This window comes from Lontra canadensis, unplaced genomic scaffold (genome assembly GCF_010015895.1).
Source record: "Lontra canadensis isolate GAN:19392208 unplaced genomic scaffold, GSC_riverotter_1.0 scaffold66, whole genome shotgun sequence".
NCBI classification, from domain to species: domain Eukaryota; kingdom Metazoa; phylum Chordata; class Mammalia; order Carnivora; family Mustelidae; genus Lontra; species Lontra canadensis.
The window spans coordinates 3,922,518-3,945,639 of NW_022631060.1; the positions used below are offsets into that span (position 1 = coordinate 3,922,518).

General features: G+C 61.8%; 1 protein-coding gene across 1 annotated transcript in view; it reads right to left on the reverse strand.

The window, feature by feature from the left end:
* The window catches only part of MACROD1 (mono-ADP ribosylhydrolase 1), a 141,493-nt gene that overhangs the window by 545 nt on the left and 117,826 nt on the right, over window positions 1–23,122 (reverse strand). Inside the window, 5 exon segments of the mRNA XM_032879910.1 lie at window positions 186–275; window positions 467–497; window positions 653–774; window positions 1,263–1,379; window positions 13,327–13,356. Of these exon segments, the coding sequence (XP_032735801.1) occupies window positions 186–275; window positions 467–497; window positions 653–774; window positions 1,263–1,379; window positions 13,327–13,356 (390 nt within the window).

The following is a 23,122-nucleotide window of genomic DNA, read 5'->3' on the forward strand; positions in this document are numbered from 1 at the left end:
AAAAAAAAAAAAAAAAAAAAAAAAAAAAAAAAAAAAAAAAAGCCATCCCAGCGAGGCAGCGGCGCAGGTAGTGCTTGCCACCCGCTCAGGATAGCAAACTGGTCTGAGGGAAGGGGAGGGGCTGCATCGAGGGCTGGTCAGCGGAGCCGGGGTGCACCCCCCCACCCCTGTCTGATCCCCTGGACCGGGCCCAGGACTCACCTTGTCCTTGTGTTGCTCCAGCCACTCGCGCAGCGTGGCCAGCACTACCTCCGCCGCTGCCTCGCTGGGGTAGCCTGGGGACCCCGCGGGGCGGGAGTGAGTCCGGGGTCTGGCCTGCCCCCTCGCCCCCCTGGAACCCGCCCAACTCCACCCCTTTCCTCCCCGCCCGCCCAGGTCCCTTCCAGCGTCTGGGCCCACCCACTTCCTAGCCCTGCTCCGCCCCCTTCCACACCTCCCTCCCCTCCACGCACCGCCCCCAACTCACCAAACACGCCGGTGGAGATGCAGGGGAATGCCTGGAGCGGGCGCGGGAGGTGAGAGGGAATTGGAGACAGCGTCACTCTCCGCCCGCCTCCCGCCGGTCGCCTGGGTGGGGGGTGGCGCGGGGCTCCTCCCCGGGTCCCAGGGTCCAGGCCGCCCCCACTCCCCGCCTGGAGCCCCGCCCCCTCACCGCGGAGCGGAGCCGATGCTCCCGCAGCAGGTCGAGGCTGCTCAGGTAGCAGCTGCGGAGCTCGGCCGCCTGGCTGGCGCTGGGCTCTCCGTGGGCGATGGGTCCCACTGTGTGGATGACATCTAGGAGAGGCGACAGGGTCAGACCGGCCGGGGTGTCCACGGGGTCAGAGGCTTGCTCCCCCTGCCGGCCTGGGCCCTGAAGGAGACAGGAAACAGGACCTCTCCCCAAATTCTGAGAATCCCCGGGGAGGACCCCACCCATGAGGGGACTCAGGTGTGCCCTCGAGCTCAAGTGCTCTCCTCCATAGAGACTGGCAGGTCCGTGCTGCCCTCACCACGTCTGTACGGACCCGGCTGAGACGTGGGGCAGAGTGGGCGAGCGAAGGCACTGCCCCCTCAGCTCGTCCCCTCCCCGGCTCCACGCATTCCTCTCCCGCCACCCGCTTCCCGGTGCGTGTGAGTGGGGGTCGGCTCCTGGCACTAAAGGTTAATCAGTGACCCCTGAGGGGGCCTCCAGCAATTCTGTGGGGGCTGCTCCCCTAACCCCGCAACTACAAAAAGTGCCCTGTCTACGGCCCACAGGAGTGGGGGATGGGGTAGGGACTCACACTTGGCCGGCAGCCGGTAGCCGCCGGTGATCTTGGCCTTGCCGGTCTCACAGCTCTGCAGGGTCCTGCACTCGTCGGTGAGCAGGGGTCCGGCGGCGCGATGGATGCAGCCGTCCACTGTGGGGCAGGGGGCAGTGAGCCCTGGGGCTCCCCGCATCACGCCTGAGCCCCTTTTACAGAAGAGAAGGCAGAGGCCCGAGCACAGAATACTCCAATCCTCTCGGCTGTGCCAGGACTCACCCGGCCCCGCGCCTCCTCCCGCGGCCTGCAGCCGCGGACAATACCCGCCGCCCCCACTTGTTCCACATCTGGAGAGGCCAAGGCGCCGAGGCGGGCCGCGGCGGATCCGGGAGGGAAGCGGCGCGGGGCGGCCGGCAGGGGGCGCGCCCGGCCCACCCTGCTCGTTCCCCGTCTCGAGGCAGGTGCGCGCGCGGGGCGGGGTCCTCCCCCTGCCGGAGTGGCTAGGTTAGGCGGGTCCGCGGCAGCAGGCTAGGGTGCCTGGCCAAGGGGAAGGTCGCTCTTCCGGCTCTGGCCCGGATGCCCCACCGCGGGGCCCGCGACCAGGGGCCGCCTCCGCCGGAGGAGCCCGGGGACGCCGACAGGCACCGCGCACCCGATCGCAAGGCGACCCCTCCGGGCCGCGTCCAGGACCCACTTCACAAATGAAGAACCTGGGGTCACCCAATTACAAGTGGCAGATGCGGTCGGGGCCTGGAGCCTGGGTCTTCCAGCCCCTTCCGTGCGCCACGCGGGGAGGTGGACGGGGCCGCGGATCCAGGGAGCGCAGGTGGATCCGGGCGCGCGCCCCTGCTCGTTAGCGAGTTGCCTCGTTAGAGCATCCGGCTTAATTGGGGCGGGCCTGGGCTTGTTTATCTGAGGGCGGCTCCGGGGCCTCAACAGGCAGCGACCCTGGGGACGCGGGCCCAGATAAACACCTCGGGCCCGGCGGGAGGCCCGGAGGAGACGCTCCTTCAGCCCGATCTCACCCAGGCGCCACAGCCCGAGCAGCCCTGACCGGCAAGGCGGGGCTCGGCTCGCGTCCGCTGTGCCAGTGGGGCACCCCGGCGAGTCCTTTTCCCTGCGCGTCCACACCTCATCTGGAAAACAGCCACAGCGACCCCTCCTCCGGGGAGGGGTTGGCACCCTGACTGGGAGAACGTGACCCACCTCCGGCGGCTCCCTAGCTCCCGTGGCACCCCGTGGCACCCCAGGCCCCTGTCAGGAACTCCTTGGGCTCTGGCTGCCGCCGCTCACCATGCCCAGCGGCAGGATAGAACCCCCATTTCTCCATTTTGCAGACGCGCAAACCAAGGCCCTTCCTCCTTCATCCCAGCCCCACCCCCAGTGTCTTGGCCCAGGTCCAGGGACACCAGCTGGACCACCCCCTCTTTCTTCTCTTTTCTTTTGTGCCCTGTGGGGCCCAATTAAACCTAATTTTGTGACTTCACTTGGAGCCGGCACCAGGCGATTTCCCAGAGCATCCCGCGGGGGTGGGGTGGGGGATGGATAGGGTTAGAGGAGTTGGGGGAGCCCTGGGAGGGGTCTGGGGTTGGATCCCATCCCCTCCTCTTCTGTGCAGGGATGGGTAAAGGCAGCCCTGGCCATGGGAGGAGGCGGAGAGTGGGACCAAGGCAGGGCCCCTGAGCTCTGAGTCCCGGTGGTGCTCAGCCTGCATTATACAGTGTCCCTGCGTGGTGGGCCCCATTCTGGGTGAGGTGCCAGGTGACTCCTGGCTCGCATGTCCAACAGCAGGGCCTGGGGAGCTGGGCAGCCTGGGTTCCAGCCCTGGCTCTGCCAGTCACAGATGTGTGGCCTATTAACCTCTCTGGTTCTCAGCTGCCCCATCTGTAAAATGGGCTAATAGTAGACATCTATCTCCCAGGGCTTTGGGAAGGATTAAGCAAGTTAATTTCTGTAAGGGGCTTAGGGCACGGGTGAAGGTGACATGTGTGTGTTGGCTGTTAGGACAGTAAGATAGCAGGAGAATGTGCTCCCTGTGTGTATTCCTGGGAGTGAGGGGTGGTGGGGTCCAGGCGTCCAGGGCTGGGGGGGTGGTAAGCACAGGCATGGGTCTGAGCCTCCGCTCCCTGGGGCCTCCCCGCCCTGCCCCAGTGGTGTCAGCCACTTGGCACCCAGCTGCCTGCCATCTCCTGGTGCCGTCCACCCTGCAGGCGCCCTTGGCCTGCTGTAGACACTGTGCGGAAGTGAAACTCGGCGCCATCTGTGTTGCAGGGACTTAATGTTTCCTGCAGGGGTGGACAGGCCTGCAATCAGGCCCTTGGGGCTGACCTAGGGGCATGAAGGGGTGGAGGGAATCCGAGCTCGAGGAAGCCTTGGGCCAGAGCACCCTCACCCCCTGCCTCATCCAGGCCAGGGGCAGGGCTCGGGACTGCCACGCCAGTGCCTAGGGGATCTGTTCAACAACCCCCCACCGGCGCCCCCCGCCTCCCCCAGCCCAGGCAGAGATGAGGGACAGGCTCTGGGCCCCAGCCCTGCCACCCTCCCCTTCCCCAACAAGGTGGAGCACAGACTCCCCCCACCCCTTCCTGGGCCCCTCCCTGTCCACACACCAGCCTGGTGGCTCCACCGATCCACAGTCTCCAAGGGCCAGAGGGCACCACAGCCTGCTGTCCTTAGCCACAGGTGCAAAGGGCGGCCCCGGCCTGTTTCCCTGTGTGAACTGCAGCCCCCCGGGGCTCTGCTTCCTGGGCCCTGTCCTGCCTCTTGCATGGGGGTAAGCGGAACCCTAGAACCTGCAGGACACGCCTTCCTGGGGTCTCATCCAAGGGAGATGTTCTCCTCTCCCCTCACCAGCCACCTGACCTGGGGGGCTACCTGGTGGGAAGGTGGTGACCCCAGTTCACAACAGTTTACCCTTGATCCCTTCCTGGGGACCTTCAGCCACATCCTAACAAACCTCCATCCTCCAACTCAACTCCTGCTCCATCCCAAGTCAGCAGAAAACCTGGGCCCCCCAGCCCCGGGGGAGACAGAACCATGTGCAGCGATGGGAGCCTTCCTCAGACGTCTCTCTGCTGAGTCCTTCCCCACAAGCCTGCAGTAAGGGCCACTCGGCCTCCTCCCCCAGCAGCCCCCTGCTCCCACTCCAGGCTCTGGCTCCTGAGTACCAGCCCACACAGCCTCTCCCAGAGCGCCTCTGGGGGCTCAGCGGGTCACATCCCCTCTTGTCGGTCCTGCCAGCCACCCTAGGAAGTGTTACTATTTTCCCTGCTTTACAGAAGATGACACGAGGCACAGAGAAGATGAAAGACTTGCCCAGGGTCACACAGCTGGACTGCTCTACTTCCTCTAGGAACACAGAAGGCTTTCTCCGCACCACCCCCCCAAACCTCCCTCCCATCCTGGCTCCCCCTTCCTCCTCGCCCAAACTCAGTCTGCTGTCTGCACACCACTTTTTCCTGCAGTGGGGCCCCTGTCCCCCTCTTCACATTAACACATCACCTTCCCAACGGAGAGACTTTGGGGCTCTGGTTGCCCCGTGGTTGGGGGGTCTCAGTGCCCCCCACGTGGCTGACCATCAGCCACCTCTGTCCAGCAAGGCTGCCTTGGAGATCGTCCACCTGCCTCCTGGACCTCTTCTGTCCCGGCCTGAGCGCGTCAGATGGGGTCTGGGGGCCCTGTCTTTCCCCCCACCCCCCATCTTCGACCCTGCCCTTCCTGGCCCTTCCGCAGCCCCCTGCGGAGCCCACCACAGCCCTCCTTGGGTTCCCCCAACCCGCCCCCCTCCACCCCGCTGTGTGGCCTCCGCACCTGCAAGGGGCCTGGGGGGTGCTCAGCTCACACCCTGCCCCTTCCTAAGAGGTTGGAGGGGGTCAGGAGGGCCCTGGGAGTGGGCAGGAGCTGGAGCCAGACCCTCCCAGAGCCCACAGAGGCTGACGGCAGGCAGGGTCCTGTGGGGGCCATTTGCCAAGGCGCTTAGGAGAGGTTGGCCGCTATTAGGGTGCTGTAATATTCATGAAGGGAAGATTAGATATTTAAATTTATTCAGCAATAAATGCGTCTCAGTGGGGGAGCATTCCTCACGCTAAACAAACAAGCAAGCAGGGGCTAATTAATTATTTACAGGAACAGGAGGCTGCCTGTGGCCTGGGGGAGAGGGGGGCAGCTATGTCCCTGCCAGGGGGCAAGAGACCCCAGGCCCTGGGCCGGACCCCCCACTCCCCCATTTCCCCCACTGCCCTGTGGGACTGGTCCCCTGTGTGCCCCGTTCTGGGATTTCTTTTCCCAGAAATCTCACCTACAAGCCTGCTGATGGCTTTGGGCAAGTCACTTCCCCTCCCTGTGCCTCCGTCTCCCCACTCTACCAGGTAATAGGACCTCCTTCCCCATTTGGCATGAGGATTCAGTGGGAGACGGCATCAAAATGCCCTGCACTTTCTCACATGGTCCCCCTGGGTCACTTGTCTTCCAGGTGGGGCGGGGGAGACCTAGGCCCAGTCACCCACCCTGTAGGCAGAAGGCTGCTCTGCCCAGCAGGCTCTTGGGGGCCTCTTTTGCCCCAGGGACAGATGGGCTGCTGGTTGGAGATGTCACTGAGAAAGCCCTGGGCAGAGAGGGCTGGGGATGAGCTTGAGGCCTGAGGGGGCTGGGGGAGGGGCGCGCCTCTTGAGCGCAGGAAGCCACCTGGGTCTGGGCTGTAGGGACCACTCCCCACCCAGACACCTCCCTGAAGGTCCCAGGGCTGGGAGCCCAGCCTGAGGAGAGGCCCTCCCCACAACCAGCCTGGGTCCAGCCTTCAGTGGCTCCCGGGCCCCCACCACCTCCAGAGAGATCCCAAAGGCCAGGGCTGAGAGGACTGAGTGGCTGGGGAAACTGAGTCCCCAAGAGGGTACCAGTGGGGTCAGGGACAGATGCCTAAACCTCTGGGATGTCTCTAAGCCCCAGACCCTGAGGAGGACAAGCCGAGCCAGAAAGCCCAGAGAAATGACCTAGCCCGGGGGCACTGTGCCCCCTCCTCCCTCTGTCCACCCTACACTCTCCATCTCTGGCCTCCAGTCTCCTGCTGGGCCCCAGCTGAGCCTCAGGAGCCATGACCCCATGGGATGCCCATTGCCAGAACCACCTCCGGCCTCTGCCCACAGCCCCGCTCACTGGATTGACAAGCCCGCACTGGCCCCTGCTCTGTGAGGCTTGGCCTATTGGGGGAGACAGAGCCCACCTTGGCCAGACCCCACCCTTGTGGTGCCAAGGCGGGTGGGCACCCCAGGGAGAAGATGGATGGACAAGAGCTCCAAGATGTGATGGGAAGTTCATTACCGGGTGAGATCAACTCCTTAAATGGGCATTTGGAAACATTAGGCTTCATTACATACACAATGGCGGCGCCTCATTCATCATGCAAAAATCACTCCCGTTATTAAAATCCCCATGGCAGCTGCAGGAAGGGGCCTGGCAGCATCTTGCCCGCTGAGGGTGGGGTGCGGGCCCTGGAGGCCTCTGCTAGAGTCCCCACTGGGTTGGGGGGCCTGAGTCCTCCTGCCCCTCCTACCCAGGGAGGAGACCTGTGGAGGGCTAGGAGTGGGGAGCACGGTTCCCTCCAAGGACCCAGTGCCTCAGTGTTGTCATCTGCAAAGTGGAGCAGTTAGTGGTACCCCCAAACCCCGGCGCTGTGCTGAGGGTCCCTGGGATCCTGCAGGAGAGGCCCCACGAGGTCTGGCTCCACACCCTGAGCGCTCAGTACAGGCAGGCTGCTGCTCATGCCGCCATCGCCATCTGGGCTGCGGCAGGGACGCCTGGTGTCTTTTCTTGGGGAAGGACACGTCACTCCCTCACCCCTACAACCTCCCACGGCCTCCACAAGTCCATGAAATGAAGTCTTCCACCCCGAGCGAGGCTGGGGTCCCCTCCAGCCTTCCCCCTGAGATGACTGGCCTCTGCATCTCTCCCACGTGCCCAGCTGCCGGGGGGGGGGGGGGGGGCCCGGGGGGGGCCCCCCGGGGGGGGGGGGGGGGGGGGGGGGGGGGGCTCTACCTCACTGCAAGCCCTGAAGCGGGAGAAGATGGAGCTGGACAAGAGGGAAAGGGGGTGGGAGCGGGCAGGCCTTGTGTGCAGTTGGGAGGGCTCCCCTGAGGAGGTGGCATCTGAAAAGAGCCCTGAGTGATGAGAAAGAATCGGCTTTGGAAAGCTAGAGGAGGAGGCCTCAGGCAGAGGCATGGGTGGGCCACAGGGAGAGTCCAGGGTCTGCTGGGGGTGAGGAGGAGTGGGAGGTGGGGGAAGGGGGCGGGGAGGGCTGCATCTGTGGGACTGGTAGAAGCAGCTAGAACTGCTTCCGTGGCAGCCCTGAGAAATTTGAGCAGGGGCAGGGCATGGCCTGGGACAGCCTCTGAGTGTGGGGGTGGGGGTGGGGGTGGGGTTGCTGTTCCCCATGGAATGCTTCTGCAGGGGGTTTGCTGGGCTCAGGCCAGAGGCCCCCCCCACACACACCAGCCTCTCCCCCAACCCCCACCTGGCACATAGTGGGGCTCCAGACTAGTTTGAGGACTGGGTGCTCAGCGCTTGGGGCCCCTACTTCCTCTGAGTCCAGCTCCCTTCAGGCAGGGTACGGAGGCCACCCCATCTGCCCACTGTGCCCCACCGTGACTATGGCCGTGGGCAGCCACTGGGCAGAAGTGGAGGCCCTGCTGAAGCCTGGCCCTGCTGAAGCTTGGAAGCTCCTATCCGGGGCTTTGCTAATCCCCCAGGGCCTGCCTGGCGCTGAGCAGAGGAGAGCCAGCGGGAGCAGGGAGAGAGCAAGGAGGAGGAAGAGAGAGCAAAAGGATGAGAAATGGAGAGTGGGCACATGAGCGAGAGAAATGGGGAGCGGGCCAGAGATGCCTTGCGGCTGGGAGAGACAGAGACAGAGCAGGAAGGGCAAGCAAGGGCAGAGGCAGAGAAGGACAGACAGAGAGACAGAGAGAGAAAGAGACAGAGACACAGCGACAGAGGCAAAGACAGAAAGAGAGGGGCAGAGACAGAGAAAGATAGAGGTAGAGATAGGCAGAGACAGAAGCAGAGACACAGAGACAGAAAGAAAAAGTGAGAGATAGGAGAGAGAAGGAGAGAGGAAAGGAGGTGGGGCCACAGCCCAGGCCAGGGCCTCAGTGTGGTGAGGAGAAGGTGGGCCCCAGCGTGGTGGGCTTTCCTCAAGCCGAGGGGCCGCCGCAGGGGGCCAGGGCTGGGCTGTGAACACGTGCACAGGTGCCCAGGCTGGGTGGGTGGGGCCCCTGGGCACAGCTGGTCTGCACACAGGTCTGCCCTGAGCACCTAACCTTGGCCAGGAGGTGGATAGACAGACACCCCGTGCATGTCCCGTCGGAGCAGAGTCTGACAGGGAGGTATTTGGTACTTAAATAACCACACAAATGGGAGTCTGATCACCACGGGTAACAGAATGCCAGCCCACGAGGTGCCGGGGCTGCTGTGTGTTCACACCCAGGACGGTGGAAGGGCGTGGGGAGCCCTTAGTAAATGGAGCAGGACAGAGAGGGTGGTGGTGGGAGGGGCTGCCCTGCCATCAAGGTAAGGAGGCAGGGCGGTTGTGGTGGGAGAGCAGAGGAGCCTTAGGTCCAGGAGCAGCACATGCAAAGGCCCTGTGCCGGGACAGGGGGCTGTAGGAGCCGTGTGCCCAGGGTCAGGTGTGGGCACAGGAATCGGGGCTGCACGGGGCCTAGTGGGCAGGAAGGTGGGCAGCTGGGCCGTGGTGGGGCCGGGGCTGGCCGCTGCCGATTTGCTGGGGCCACTGAGCTCTTGTTAGCAGTGAGCATGCACGGAGGGGACCAGCCCTTCGGGGAGCCGGCCTGGCAAGAGCAGAGATGGCGGCCGCGTGAGCAGAAGGCGGCCCTGAATTAATGTGTCACTAAAGCTTGGCCGTGGCAGGCGCCGTCATGATTTAGATGAATAATTGAAACGCTCTGATACATTTATTATCCCTTTAGTGCAAAAGTGGCAGAGAAAGACGAGGGGTAATTGAAAAAGAGCGCACAAATCTCCGCGAGAAAGCCGGCTCCTTATCGCCGAGTAAACATTTCAGTCCTAATAAACAGGAGAGACACGCGTCAGGGCCCTGTCGATTCCCATCCTGATTTAGGGCCCGCCTCCCTTCTTACCATACAATAGGAGAGCGGTCTGTTTTTTAAAAAAAATATGTTTATCAAGCCAGTGAAAGTCTCTCCAGGAAGGAGGCGGGGAAGCAGGCGTGGCCTCCCGTGGTCCGGGTTCTGAGGGTCTAGTGGGTAGGTGGGCCTAGCCCACCCAGTCTCCCCAGTGCACCTGCCAGAGCTCCGCGGCGCCTCTCCATGCCTCCTTGCGCATCGAACCCCTATTCACCCTTCAGGGCCTCAATCAGATGCCCCCTCTGCTGGGCAGCCTCCTACCGAACTGGATCTCTCTGAGGGCAAAGCCGAGGAGCCCTGAGTCACCACTGCCACCCACACTCAGAGAGAGCCCCGGAGAGGAATGAGGGTGAGGGCAGAGTTGGGGGGGTTCCCAGAGACTCACTGGGCTCCCTTCACCAAAGCCCTGCAGGCCAGGCCCCAGGCCTCCTCCTGAGTCATTGCTGTCCCCACCCCCCAACTCTACCTCCCCTCATTCCTGCCTGCTGTCCCTCTCCTCCCCACCACCCCAGGGCAGGGCTGTGGGACCTGTGTGCCAGCTTGGCTCTCTGCTGGCTCTCGGGAAAGGGCCCCACATACAGAGAGTGCAACAGCCCTCCCATAAATGGGCTTGGAACCCCCTAGAACCCAGTCCCGAGGAGAGTGCGTTCTTGTGTGCTCTAGTGGGGAGATAAGCGATAAGACCGAACGTGAAATAATGCCCTCCACTAAAAGGGGAATCTGTGCTCCGGAAAAAGCCACAGAGCAGGGGGAGAGGGTCGGCCGGGGCCTGCAGCCCAACTCAGAGGGGCCAGGGCAGGCCACCCTTGCCTGATGCTTGCATGGATGGGGGGGCAGGGGGATGGGGGTGCTGACAGTGTAGGTGGGTGGACAGGTGGGTGGGAGGTACGTGGTTGATGGGGAAGGAAGACAGATGGGTGGAGGGGTAGATAGAGGAGTCGGGGGTAGATTGGTGGGTGGCAGGGGTAGATGGAGAGGTGGGGAGCAGGTGGATGGGTGGTGATAGGAGGGCGGGGAGTGAGCAGAGGCTGAACCCCTGTGGGGTTGGATGCAGGAAGAGAGGGAGAAACCTCAGATGACCCCACGGGAAGACAGATACAGGGTCTGGGTAGAGCCAGGTGGGGACCTGGGCCACCGAGTCCCTGGCTCCTGCTGCCCATGGCTCCCACCCAGGCAGTCAGGGGGAGGTTAAGACTGGATAGAGCTGCAGGGGGCACACGTGGCAGACACAAGGGCGGAGGACATCTCAGAGGGCTGGGACCATCTGGGCTCCAGCCCTAGGCAGGCTCCAGGCCCCCAAGCCCCAGCGTCGCCCCTATCGCAGTCCCCTCCCTGCCACCTCCACCTTGTTCCAATCACATTAGCAGAGTGACAGCCCCAGCGAGCTCTCGCGGCGGCTCCATAAATCTCGGCCGGTGTTAAAAGGCTGGACTCCAGGCCCACTTCCTCCTGGGCCCTGGCCCACCCCATCCATCTCTGCCGCAGGCAGGCAGCCCCTGGGACCAGCTCTGCCTCCTCTCCTCAGTGCTGCCGGAAGGAGAGCTGGAGGACCCCTTCCTACCTCCCCGCTCAGTCTGGCCAGAGCAGGTGCTCTTTGACCTCTCAGAGGGAGGTCGCCAGGCCACAGCTGAGCCCCTCCCTGCCCTGCTGAAACCCTCAGTGGCTCTCACTGCCCTCCCCAGCAAGTCCTTCGAGGAACACGTAGGGCCATCCCTGCCTGTCTTCAGTTCATTCATTCACTCAACAACCCTGAGCACCTGCCATAGGCGTCAGACCCACGTCTAGATGCTGGAGACCCAGCAGTGCCCTCCGGAGCTTTGTTCTCAGAGGGGTGAGAGCCAATCAGCAGCGACAGAGACAAGTGAGTTACAGGGCATGGGGGGCGCTGGGAGACAGCAGCTCTCGGGTGGGCTGGGGTGGGGAAGGCAGGCTGCAGCGGCCGTAGGCACAGGCAGCTGCGGTTTCATGAGGGTCAGGGAGGGCCGCCCCGAGAGGGTGGCGAGCCCAGAAACCTGGCCAGAGGCAAAGGGAGAGGCCGCAGGCCACAGCTGGGGAAGAGGGTTCCGTGGGGAGGGGACAGCTGGTGCGCAGGCCTGGGGCAGGGGCAGCAGGGAGGCTAGGGCTGGCCAGTGGCAGGGAGTCTGGCAGGTGGCTGGGGCCCTAAGAACTTGGCCTTGACTCTGAGTGAGGGGAGAGCCCTGGCAGAGTTTTGAGCAGAAGAGGGGCAATGACCTGACTTAGGATTTAAAAGGCCCACAGCTTTCTGTGGTCTTTTGTCTCCCAGAACGGCATGGCTACAACTCCAGCTCCCCACGGGCTTCGGGAGGCTCCGGCCTCCTCTCCCCTTGGGGGGCTGCGACGGCTCCAATCTTCTGAGTCTCCCCAAATGCCCCATGTTTTCCCTCACTCTGGGCTTCACCTGTGCTGTTCCCTCTGGACAGCACACCCCCCGTGGCTCCTTGCTGGCTGCCTTCCAGCCACCCCTCAGGTCCCCGTGTAGGCGCCACCTCCTTCCAAGAGCCCTGCTTCCCCATCCCACAGAGCACGTGGGGGGTGGGGGGGGTCTCATCTGACCTGTGAGCTTGGGGAGGGCAGGGACCAGGCCCCTCTGGTCCGGCACCCTGCTCAGGGCCCAGCACGAGGTGGGTGCTAGGTGCTCAGTCCCTGGGGGGATGAATGAACATGCAAAGGAGAGGGATGTCTGAAGGCAGAGCACAGAGCACGGCAGGTGGCAAATCAGCGACAGCCCCCGAGTCCTGCAAAAGGGACAGGCTTCAGCAAAAGATCCTGGTTGGACCCCCAGCCCCAGTGAAGCCCGGCACTCTGTGAGGCCTCCGGGATAGCTGTGACCTCCACAGGGACAGTGGGGGAGAAGCGGGGGAGGGAGGGAAAAGCTCTCTAGCCACAAACAGACCCCCCCGCCACGCGTCCTGCATCCTGGCCGGTCACTGACAGCTCTTAGCACTGTTCTTATTTATTCCTGACCTCAATGCCCCTTTTATTTTTCCCCCTTTTAAAACCTGGCCTGGGCCCCGCCACTGCTGCCGTAAACACGGCCCCCGGGATTTATCCGACGGCGCATTAACCCTTGCCCCCCAGCTCACCAATCATGCCACTGCCTGTGCCGACAGCGGGCAGCCCAGCCGGTGGGGGCTGAGGGGCCCGGGGACCAGGGGCTGGTGTGGCCCGACCGGGCAGGGCTCACCAGGGGAGGCGGGCATGGGGTGGAGGAGGGAGGCACAGGGACTGGGCCCACCTCGGCCACACGCTGCCAAGCATGTAGGCCGCATCCTTGCAGGCTGGGCCCACCCTGCCCCTCCCAACTTGCCCACCTGGCGCTGCTGGAGCCCCTGCTTGGTGGTGGGGAGCCACAGTGAACACACACGCGTCTTCTGGGGGGGCCTCACAGCCCGCAGAGCACTCCCCGACTTCGAGAGGCCTTCTCCTGGCTGTAGGGCCGCCCTCCGAGGTTGTGGTAGAGTGGGGCAGAGGTGGGAAAACTGTAGCCGAAGGGCTGGGCTTCCCTCCCACACTTGCAGCCTCCAGTTGTAGGCCTCGTCTCTTTAACCCTCACGTGTCCGGCCACGCTGCGGCCCCCAGCCCCCTAGTTGCAGACCAGGAGGCCTCTCTCTTCAGAGCCTGGGGACCTGCTGGGTCCTCCCGTAGCGAGTGGGGCCAGGCCCGCCATCCAGGGCTCTGGCTTTGTCCCCAGCAATGGCAGGCCAGGCTTGGCCAAGGGAGTGAGTGTCAGAAAAGGTCAGAGTTGAGAAATGGGGGTAGGCACACAGTAGGGGTGATGGAGAGAGCTGTGGGGGGCAGGCTGGGCACGATGGGCAAGGAGGCCCAGAGGAGAGAATCAGCCATGCAAGTAGAGATTTCAGGAACCCAACCCCTAGGCCCATGTACCCCTCTACAACCCCCCCACACCCCCAGCCACAGAAGAGCCCACTTACCGCCGCCGCCTCCGAGCAGGGAGCTGTTGGCTGCAAGAGAAAGAGAGAGAAAGGCCAGTCAGCTGGGGAGTAGCTGGTGGGCCAGCAGCTTGTGGAGAGGGGAGGTGTGGGGCTAGCAGCTGGGCCTGAGCGGCAGGCCGGGCCCCGGGGGTTTCAGACTCTGGGCCCAGGATTTTCTCTGAGGCAGGGGCCGAGAAGGGGGAGGCGGGGTCTCCCTCTCCTGCTAAGGCTCCTGCTGGGCCTGAGGTTTGCAGGGTGGCGGGGGCCCAGCTGCTCACCCCGGAAACAGCCCTGTGCGGGGTCTGGAGCGGCCGCAGACCTGTGGCCACGTGTACCCTTTCATGCATTCACTCTGGTGACCCAGCGTCTCGAGAGGCCCATCTGTGCCGGGCCTGGTCCCTGGCCTTGGAGCTCACGGGACACAGCTGGAAGCACTAGAAAACTCTGTGCACCTGTGCTGAGTACTGCCCAGGGAACGCGTATGGGAGGGTGGGGGTAAGAACATGAGCCCGTGAACCAGGGCTGGGGCACCCAACTCCCATCCCGCGGCAGCACGGAGAGGGTGCAGAGCCCTGGGACCGGAACCGAAGCTGGTTCAACAAATGGCCGACTAGAGCCACCTTGCTCTGTGCCTCAGTTTCCCCCCGGGGAATCTCCCAGGGTTGGCGTGAAGGCCAAGGCAGAGAGGGGGGTCCTCAGCTCCAGCCCCGTCCCTGGGGCCAGGCCGCTGGGGCTGACCTGTCCGTCTCACTCTGCCTGGCCTGCAGCCCCCTCCTGCTTCTCCATGGGACTGACGGGAGGGCGGAGCGAAGCTGGCAGCCGCTTGGCCCGCACGTCAGGGCCCCTCACCAGCCGGGCTCCGGCTCCTGGCCTCGCAGCTACCCCGGCGCTCACTGCTGGGGCCAGTGAGGGGAAGTGACGGGCGAGACAGACAGGTGCTGCCCAGGTGGGGGACCCGCTGTGCCTCGACTCCTCTGGACCCCGGTGTCCAGAGATGGGGCCTGCTGCTCCTCCGCAGCTCCCGCACCCCAACTACCTTCTGGGGTCCTGGTGCCGCCCCTCTGTGGGAGGAGCACAGGGAGCAGAGCCTGGGGCCAGGAGTGGGGGCCCCTTTGGGGCAGACCCGTCCTCGCGCCTGGGGTTCCGTGTAGACACTGTGGACCCTGCTAAGTGGTGTCGGGCGGCTCCAAGCGCCTGGTCTCCCAGAGCTGACAGCTCTTCGCTTGGGGAATAATTAATTCCACAGCCCGAAAACCCAGGGCTGCAAGTTGCCACGTTACTTGCGAGATTAATACAAGCAGCTAATTAAGATGGAGAGGCGAGGAGCGGCCGGGCGCTCCCACAGCAGGGCTGGGGGGCTGCGGGGAAGGTGGGAGGAAGGCCGGCTGAGCAGGCCGGGAGGCGGCTGGGACCCGGAGCCCCAGCACGAGGAGGACCAGGCGGGGACCGCCAGGCAGATGCGGGCAGGCGGGCTCCTACAGGGCCCTGGAGGACGCTGGGGCCCCCGGAAAGCTCCATCCCGGTGGGCAGTGAGGACCCTCGGCCAGGCACAGACTGAGTGCTTTGCACACATGATCCCATTTAACAATCCCAGCAGGGATCCCATTTTACAGATGAGAAGCCTGAGGCTGGGGGGCTGAGGGGCATTGTGGTGGTGGCAGGACATGAACCGGGTCTGACTGTAGCCAAGCTCTAAGGCAGGCTGACCTTGAGGGCAGCTCAGGGAGGCTCACCGCCACCCCCCAACCCCTGCCGGGCCTGGGCCCGACTCTTCCACACTGCAGCCCCTCAGACGCAGTCTGGACCTGCCCCCCGACCCCAACCCCACCCCAAGGGTCGGGCTGCAGTGAGAGGGGGCTGGACCTGGGGACAGCCCTGCCCTGGAGCCAGCAAGGGAGGCCTGGGCATCTGGGGTTGGCCCAGAGCAGTACTGGCATCTGTCGGAAGCTGCCCTCCATGGCCTTTTCCCACCTCCCCCCGTCACCTCTCTCTCTTAATTAACACAGGCCGTAAACGAGCTGGCTCCCGCTCACAGGGGGACTCGGTGCCAAATGTGTTGGCAGCGAGCCTCGAAGGGGCGGGAGGGGAAGGGGCGCTGACCTGCCATTCTGCAGGCCCCTGTTGGAAGGGACCTACCCTACCGCCGCCTGATTTCCCTTGAACCCCACCACGTGTTGGTCTGCCCAGGTCGGGGATGGGGTGAACTGCCCCGATGTCCACCAGGCCAGGAGCACCGGAGGGCTAAGGGGGGAGGTGAGCCGGGGGACTTCACCGGGGCTGAAAGGATTTCACCAGGCTGAGCCCGAAGAAGGGCAAGCAGGTGGCCAGGTCGTGTCACCTGTCCCAGGTGGGAACAGGCAGGCGCTGGGTGTTGGTCTTGGGCTACCCAGAGGATCTGGTCACCAGCTTGTCCCCAGGCTCGGTGAGTGTCCCACGTATGAGGCTGGCCTGCATGTCCCCTTCCTCCAGCCCACTAGGCTGACAGTCTCCGGCTCCTCCTCCTCCCACTGTCCCCACCATGCTCCCTTCAGTTCTAAACCACAACTGGTCATGAGCCCATTTTTCAGATGAGAAAGCAGGTTCACAGAGGGATGGGGAAGGGAGGGGAGGCCTCTGACCCAGGATGGCTGGTTGTCAGCGTGCCTTCTCCTTCTGTTTCTTTTTAAATACTTAATTTTTTAAAGTAATCTCTACATGCAATGTGGGACTCGAACTCAGAACCCTGAGAACAAGAGCTGCAGTCTCCACTGATGGAGCCAGCCGGACGCCCCAACCATCATCCTTCTTGACCCCCACATGCTTCCTGTGTGCTCCCAACGCCTTCTTGCTGAGACACGGTGGCGGGTGAGTGCGAGCTGCGGAGACAAGCACGGGGCTTCCAGCTGAAGCCAGGGTTCGTGACCTGGCTCCACCCCAGGGCCCCCAATATGGCCCATTGAAGCAGCAGTCTCTGAGCTCCTGAGCGGCATTGCCCTGGGACTTGGGGAAGGGGCATGAGGCCTGCTCCGGCTTTGGTGAGGGTGAGGTAGGGGGTGGCGGTTCCCAGGCCACAGCATGCACCCTGGGGGCTGGGGGTGCCTTTCCCCAGGGCTGCCACCCTGTCTGCTTATGGGTCCCCACGGCAAGGTGAGGTGGCCCAGCCCTGCCCCATCCCCCACTCACAGACACGTGTGCACCATGCTCCACGGGGTGTCATTAACTGGCTCTGAGCCTCCGCACTGAGCCCGTGACCTTGGGGTGGAAATGAGGTCCACACCCCTTGATGCCAGTCACTGCCAAATCCTCTGTCCCCTGACAGGGGCCCACCGGGCTAGGGGCTGAGGGTCCCGGGGGACATCACCCCCTCCTCCATATATTCTGCCTGCCCCTCCCTGCCCCCCACCTGCCCCTCATGCAGGGCACTTGCCCATGTGTTAGCTTCACACCTTCTCAGGCCCAGGGCACCTCCCCCAAGGGCCCCAGCCCCGTCCCCTGCCCCCCAGCAGTTGTGCCCCCCGGGGGGGGGTCAGGGTGGAGTTGCTCCCCAGTTTGGGCCCCAGCATCCAGCCCACCACGTCAGGGGCTGGCGTGTGGTCACTGTGCCTGGAAAGGGAGAAGGCCAGACCCCGAGGGCTTGGCCACTGTCATTACAGGTCAGAGGAGGCCCTGGGCGAAGGCGGACAGACCTGGCTGGCCCCTTCTTCATTCTCAACCTGAAGCATTTCAATTGGTTGCTGACGTTTGCCATGAGCCACCAAGTACGAAGAGATGAAAAAGACCCAGTCCCTGGGCCTCAGGAGCTCCCAGGCCTAAAGGGTAGGCAAGGGAGGGACAAGATCTGGTGAGGCCTGGCAGCTGGGAGGGCTTCCTGGAGGAGGTGGTATTTGGGCTGAGGCTGGAGGAGGGAGGCAATAGCACAGCTTCAGAGAAAAGGAGAGGCCTGCAGGGGAGGGGCACAGCCGGGGGCCTAAGGAGTCTGAGCATTTCCTGGGGCAGAATGAGGAACCGCAGGGCTTGGGGAAAGAGCTCTGCAGGCTGGGGGGAGGGGCGGGCTGGCATGGACAGAGCCAGGGCACTGGAGCTGGGTGCTGGGGAGGGGCCGGTGGGGGGCCAAAGGGAGGCTCTGAGGCACACAGACACCTCTTCTTCTTCTGACCACCCCCGCCCTGCCACCCACCCCTCCTGCCCCTGCCAGGCAGCCCCTAGTGAAAAGAATGGCCCCCACTTTGAGGGCCAGGCAGTGCATAGCGGGCATGGGCCAGAGCCCATGATATTTTTAGGGACCCATGAAAATGTAATTTCAGATCTGAAGAGGAGGGGTGAGGGGTGCCTGGGTGGCTCAGCTGGTCCCATGTCCTACTCTTGGGTTCTGCTCAGGTCAGGATCTCAGGGTCATGGGACCAAGTCCGGCCCCCGCCGACTGGTGTGTCTGTCTCAGATTCTCCCACTTCTCCTCCTGTGCGAGCTCACACTCTCTCTCTCTAATAAATAAATCTTTAAAAATATTAAAAACAAAATCAGAAGAGTAAATGAACTTTGAGTCTGAAATTATTTTCAGTATATAACGTTAATACATTTTGTCTTTATGCCAACAAACTCATAAAATCAGCTTCTAACATACATTTTTTTATGTTTGTTATTAATTGTTTTATGTGGTTAAGTGATCCTCTAATATATTTTGATAGAAAAAGGGCCCACAATGGCAGAAGTGCCGGGGCCTAGGCCTGGTAAGCTCAGACTTGCTCTGACTTCTTTTTTTTTTTTTTTTAAAGATTTTATTTATTTATTTGACAGAGATCACAAGTAGGCAGAGAGGCATTACAGAGAGGCAGGCAGAGAGAGTGGGGGAAGCGGGCTCCCCACTGAGCACAGAGCCCAATGCAGGGCTCAATCCCAGGGTCCTGGGATCATGCCCTGAGCCAAAGGCAGAGGCTTTAACCCACTGAGCCACCCAGGCGACCCCTTGCTCTGACTTCTTTAACCCTTACCCTGTGTGGAAGGCATGTTACTGACCCATTTTACAGATGAGAGAGCCGAGCCATAGAGCACTGTGTTCTCATAAGGCAAATTTGAGTATCTCCTGTTTTATCCTGGTTTCCTGATGAAACCCTCCCAAAGCTCCCCTGTGCTCTCAGGATAAAGAATGGGGCCCAGCCTGGGGCCCACTGGCTCCTCTCCTCCTCCCCTTCCCCTCATCTCCCCATGGGCCACACTCCGGGTCCTCAAAGTGGCTCCATTTCCTCCAGCCCCAGGGCCTTTGCATGGGCTACTGCCTCTTTAGAGGAGACCCTGTACACCCTCCACCCTGAGAGCCAGCCTTGAGGGGCACACCCAGCTACCCACCTTGGCTCCTGCGGGCCACAGATCACTGCCTCCAGCCTCCTTACCTCCCAGGTCAGTGCTGTGTGTGTCATTCATACTTGTCCCCAACTCCCAGCCCTGAGCTCCACGCACAGCAGCTGACTGCCAACCATTTACACTGGGTTAGGGGCTATGCCCAGAGTCACTCAGCGAGGCCACCCTGGGGTCTGCCCAGCTCTGTGGACATCAGGACTTGTGGAAGAGCCTACCCGAGGGGCCCTCTGGAGGAAGGACCAGGGGTGGGGGGTGTGCAGGTGATGGGGCTGGTCCAAGGGCAGTGGCAGGAGGCCACAGAGGAGCCACCCAGCTCGTCCCTGACACATCCTCCAGGCTAGGGTGTAGGAGGGGAGCGGGTGTTGTGCGGGGGCTGGGCTGCAGAGAGGAGACCCAGTGACCCGAGGAAAGCGAGGAAAGCGCTGAGCAGGTTACTGGGCCGGGGAGAGCCCTGGTGAGCGGGCACAGTGGTGACTTTGAGCTGGTCACAGCCCCCTGGTGTGCAGAGGCCGCCGCTGCCGCTGCTCCAAATGCCTTGTCTTGGCCCTCAGTGCCTGCAGGGCTGCCAGCCACCGGCCAGCCTCGGGGAATGAAGGCTGCTCCCCCAAAACCCCAGCCCCTCAGCCTGGCCCACTCCCTTCCCCCTTCCTCAGAAGGCTAGATCTCAGCTTCCTAGCATCTGACAAATACAAATCCAGCCCCTACTCTATGCCAGGCGCTGGGACACAGCTGGGCCAGGCGCTGTGGGCACAGAGCTCATTATCCAGGAGGCAGAGAAACAACAGAACAAGAATGAACTCGAACAAAGATTACCATTTGTGTCAGAGGTTAGGAAGCGAGGAGAGAATGGCCGGCCAGTAAGTGAGGGTGGGGTGGGGTGGGGGTGATCTAGAAGGAGTCAAGGATCTGCTGAACATAAGGAGCCAGCTGTGAGGGGCACCCCCTGGGGGGGGACGGCCTGTGCAAAGGTCCTGAGGCAGAGGGAGGAGACCATTTGTAGCTGAAGCAGAGTGAGTTGGGGGAGAGAAGTGGGAGAGGAGGTCAGAGCCAACTGGGGCCAGAGCAGCTCAGAGTGGACAAGAAGGGGACCTGCTGGTGACTGCATTATGGAGGTGACCCTCCCAGGCCTGGAGCACCCCACAATACCTGTGTGTGTCCCATCCCTACGGTTGCAGCTGCCCCATGCCTGGGTGTGAGCCCCCATGGCCCCCCGCACCCCAAAGTCTGGCACAGTGCTTGGTGCCGGCAGACCAGACCGCTGGTAGCCCCAGCCCCGCCCGGAGGGTTAGGGGAGCGGGCTTTGTTCTTGGGACACAGAGCAGTCACCCGCCCCCACTTCCTGAAGGCCTGTGCTGGGTATCCGTGTTACTTGAGGGTGAGTTGTTTAAAACACGCTTTAGATTAGAAATGTCCCACAGATGGAATAAAATGTGACATGTGCTGAATTTTTGAAGATAAAACAAGAGACTTCAAAGGCATCTCAAGCTGTGAAAGCAGTTGCTGTGTTTGACAGACTTGGTCCCCCAGGCCAAGGTCACTGTCCTCTTAGGTGGGGCTGCCTGGGGGTGGGGGATGTGAGGCTTCCTAGACCTTCCCCAGGCTGGGAGGCAGGAGCCTGACGTGTGGACACACACCCCTTCCCGTCCTATGGACAGATAGGGAAACTGAGGCACAGAGCGGCAAAGTGAGCTGCTCAAGGTCTCCGCTCTTAGTCGGAGGAGCCACCATTCTTGTGCTTTGCAAGTTCTGGTCCTGAACCCCCAGCTGTGATCTTGGGCCCCCGGGGTCTTGGGCTCTTGTGGGGCAGAGATGATATAGTTTAAAATCACTATAAAACCGGGTGCCTGGCCGGCTCAGTCGGAAGAGCGCTCGACTCTTGATCTCGGGGTTGTAAATTCAAGTCCCACATTGGGTGGAGAGATTACTTAAAAATGAAATCTTCAAAAAAAAAAAAAAAAGCCTATAAAATTGTTAGGTTCTCAGGGCTCCACAGTGGCAGTGGGTATGAGGGGCTGGGGTCCCTGGTCAGCCAGGGAGAAGGGGGTCAGCCTGCTGATGGGCTGGATTAATATTTTTTTTAAAGATTTTATTTATTTATTAGAGAGAGAGAGGGGGAAGCAGACTCCCTGCTGACCAGAGAGCTTGATGTTGGGCTTGATCCCAGGACCTTGAGATCATGGCCTGAGCGACCTGAGCTGAAGGCAGAGGCTTAACCCACTGAGCCGCCCAGGCGCCCCTGGATTAATAATCTTAACAGCAGCTTCTTCCTACCAAGGTTTGCTCACCAGCCTCCTAGGGAGAGCTGTGGGGATCCTGTAGCTCCTTTCACAGATGGGGAAACTGAGGCTCAGGTAAGTCTGGGGCCCAAGGCCACACAGATTAAAGTGGTGGAGAGAGGGTTTGAATCCTCTTGGCCTGCCAGGAACCTGGGCCACTAAGCTTCCCACTCAGCCAGATCTAGCCTGTCTGCCCTCAGGACTGAGTCCCCACTCCGTCTTCTCTGAGAGGAGCGCTGTGATTCCCTAAATTTGTTGGGAGCTGTACCCAGCCGGGATCCCCCTTCCAGGGTCTCCCTTTCCCACTGGCCCTGTATCAGCCTCCCTTTGCCATGGAAGGGCCTCCCCCAGTCCTGCCCCACATCTCCTGCCTCCCATCCTTGGTTCCAGAGCCCCCAGTCTACCCCAGGGGGCCCTCCCCGACACCTCTGCCTACAAAAGCCACCCAGAAAAAAAAAAATAAAAAAAGAAAAGAAAAAGCCATCCAGTTGGTTATTCAAGCTCTAAGCAGGTGCCCTGGCTGCAGGAGAGTCCCCTCCTGCCTGGGTTTCTTCGGCTCCACCCCCACTAAGATCCGACTTCCCAGACATCTGTTCCCAAGCTGGACCCCAAGTCCTTGGAGCCTCAATGTCCCTCAACACCCATTCTCCATGCCCTGTCCCCAGGCGACTTCTACTTATTGGTATTTTTGTTATACAAGAAATTCATGTCGAATGCCCCAAATTGGATGATATACATAAACAAAAAGCAAAAGAAAATGAGTCACCCATTAGCTCATCGTGCAGAGTACGGGCTTTAGCCCCTGCCCATACTCTCCTGCAGGACCTCTTTAAAGAAAAACAAAAAATAGTTAATAACGCATTTATCGAGCAAATTTTCTGGGCCAGGCACTGGGCCAAGTGTTTCCAGTGGATCCTTTCAACTTTCCCTCGCCCCAGAGCCTAAAGAGAGGGCCCTGTTATTTTTCCCACTTTACAGATGAGGAAAGAGAGTCAGGGCAAGGTGTTAGGACTTGCCCAAGGTCACGGAGCTGGGGGGTCGGGGGAGCCGGGGTTTGAATCGCTCTGATTTCCAAGTTAGGGCTGCTGAAGGCTGCAGCACTGGGGGGACCCCCGGCTGCTCGGGGCCTCCCCTCCCCCAGGAGCCAGGGGGCTGGCGCTCCCAGCCGCGCCATTAGCATAACCATGAGCATCCCTGAAACCCAATTACCAGGAGACGGCTTGGGCCCCAGCCAGCCGGGTGCAGTCTCCTTCTCCGCAGGAATGAGGGGCTGGGGCCGAGGCAGCCCTGGCGGGTGGGAGAGCGGACAAGTGGACAGCAGGAGAAAATGTCCCGGGTCGGCGAGAAGCAGGAGGCCCCTCCTCTGTGGCTGGGAGGGGTGTGAGGAGGTCCCCAAGGCAGCCTTGACCTCCCTGCTCAGCCCCAGTGGAAGGGGCCTCAGGGTCATAGCTTCCTTCATCCCCAGCTTGCTGGGTGACCCCAGGCAGGCCCTTGCCCTCTCTGAGCGTCAGTTTTCTTCCTGGAGGAGAAAACCCGGGTGTATTGGAGCAGAACATAAACCATGAGCTTGGAGAAGAAAAGAGAGTGTTGGCCAACTGGTCCGCTGCCTCTCACCCTCCAGCAACTGATCCTTTTCTATTTCTTTTTTTTCAAGATGTATTTATTTATTTTAGGGGGAGAGAAAGAGAGAGAGAGATCACGAGCACAGGGGCACAAGCAACGTGCCCCCTGTAGGGGGTGGGGTGTGGAGGGAGAGGGAGAATCTTAAAACTCTGAACTCCCCTGAGATCATGACCTAAGCTGGAAACCAAGAGTCAGACGCTTAACCAACTGAGCCACCCAGGCGCCCTTTTTCTACTGACCTCATATGCACGAAAGCTATGCGGCACATGCACGGTTGCCCGGATGTGCACCCAGCCCACGCCCTACCCCTCACCCCAAGCCCCACACACAGGACCTCACAGAGGAGGGCAAACCCTCCCCCCACCTATGGAGGAACCTGCTACCTTGAATTTGGCGTGTATTTTCTTTAGAGTTTTCCTTTGTAGGCCCCTCAGCAAGCTATGACCTTGGTCTGTTCATTTTATCTATAAAGGGGAGCGCCTGGGATGGGCTGCCCGAGTTCCCAGGGCTGCATGGTCTGTCTTCACTGCTGTGTAATATGCCAGACTGGGGCTGGCCCGCCT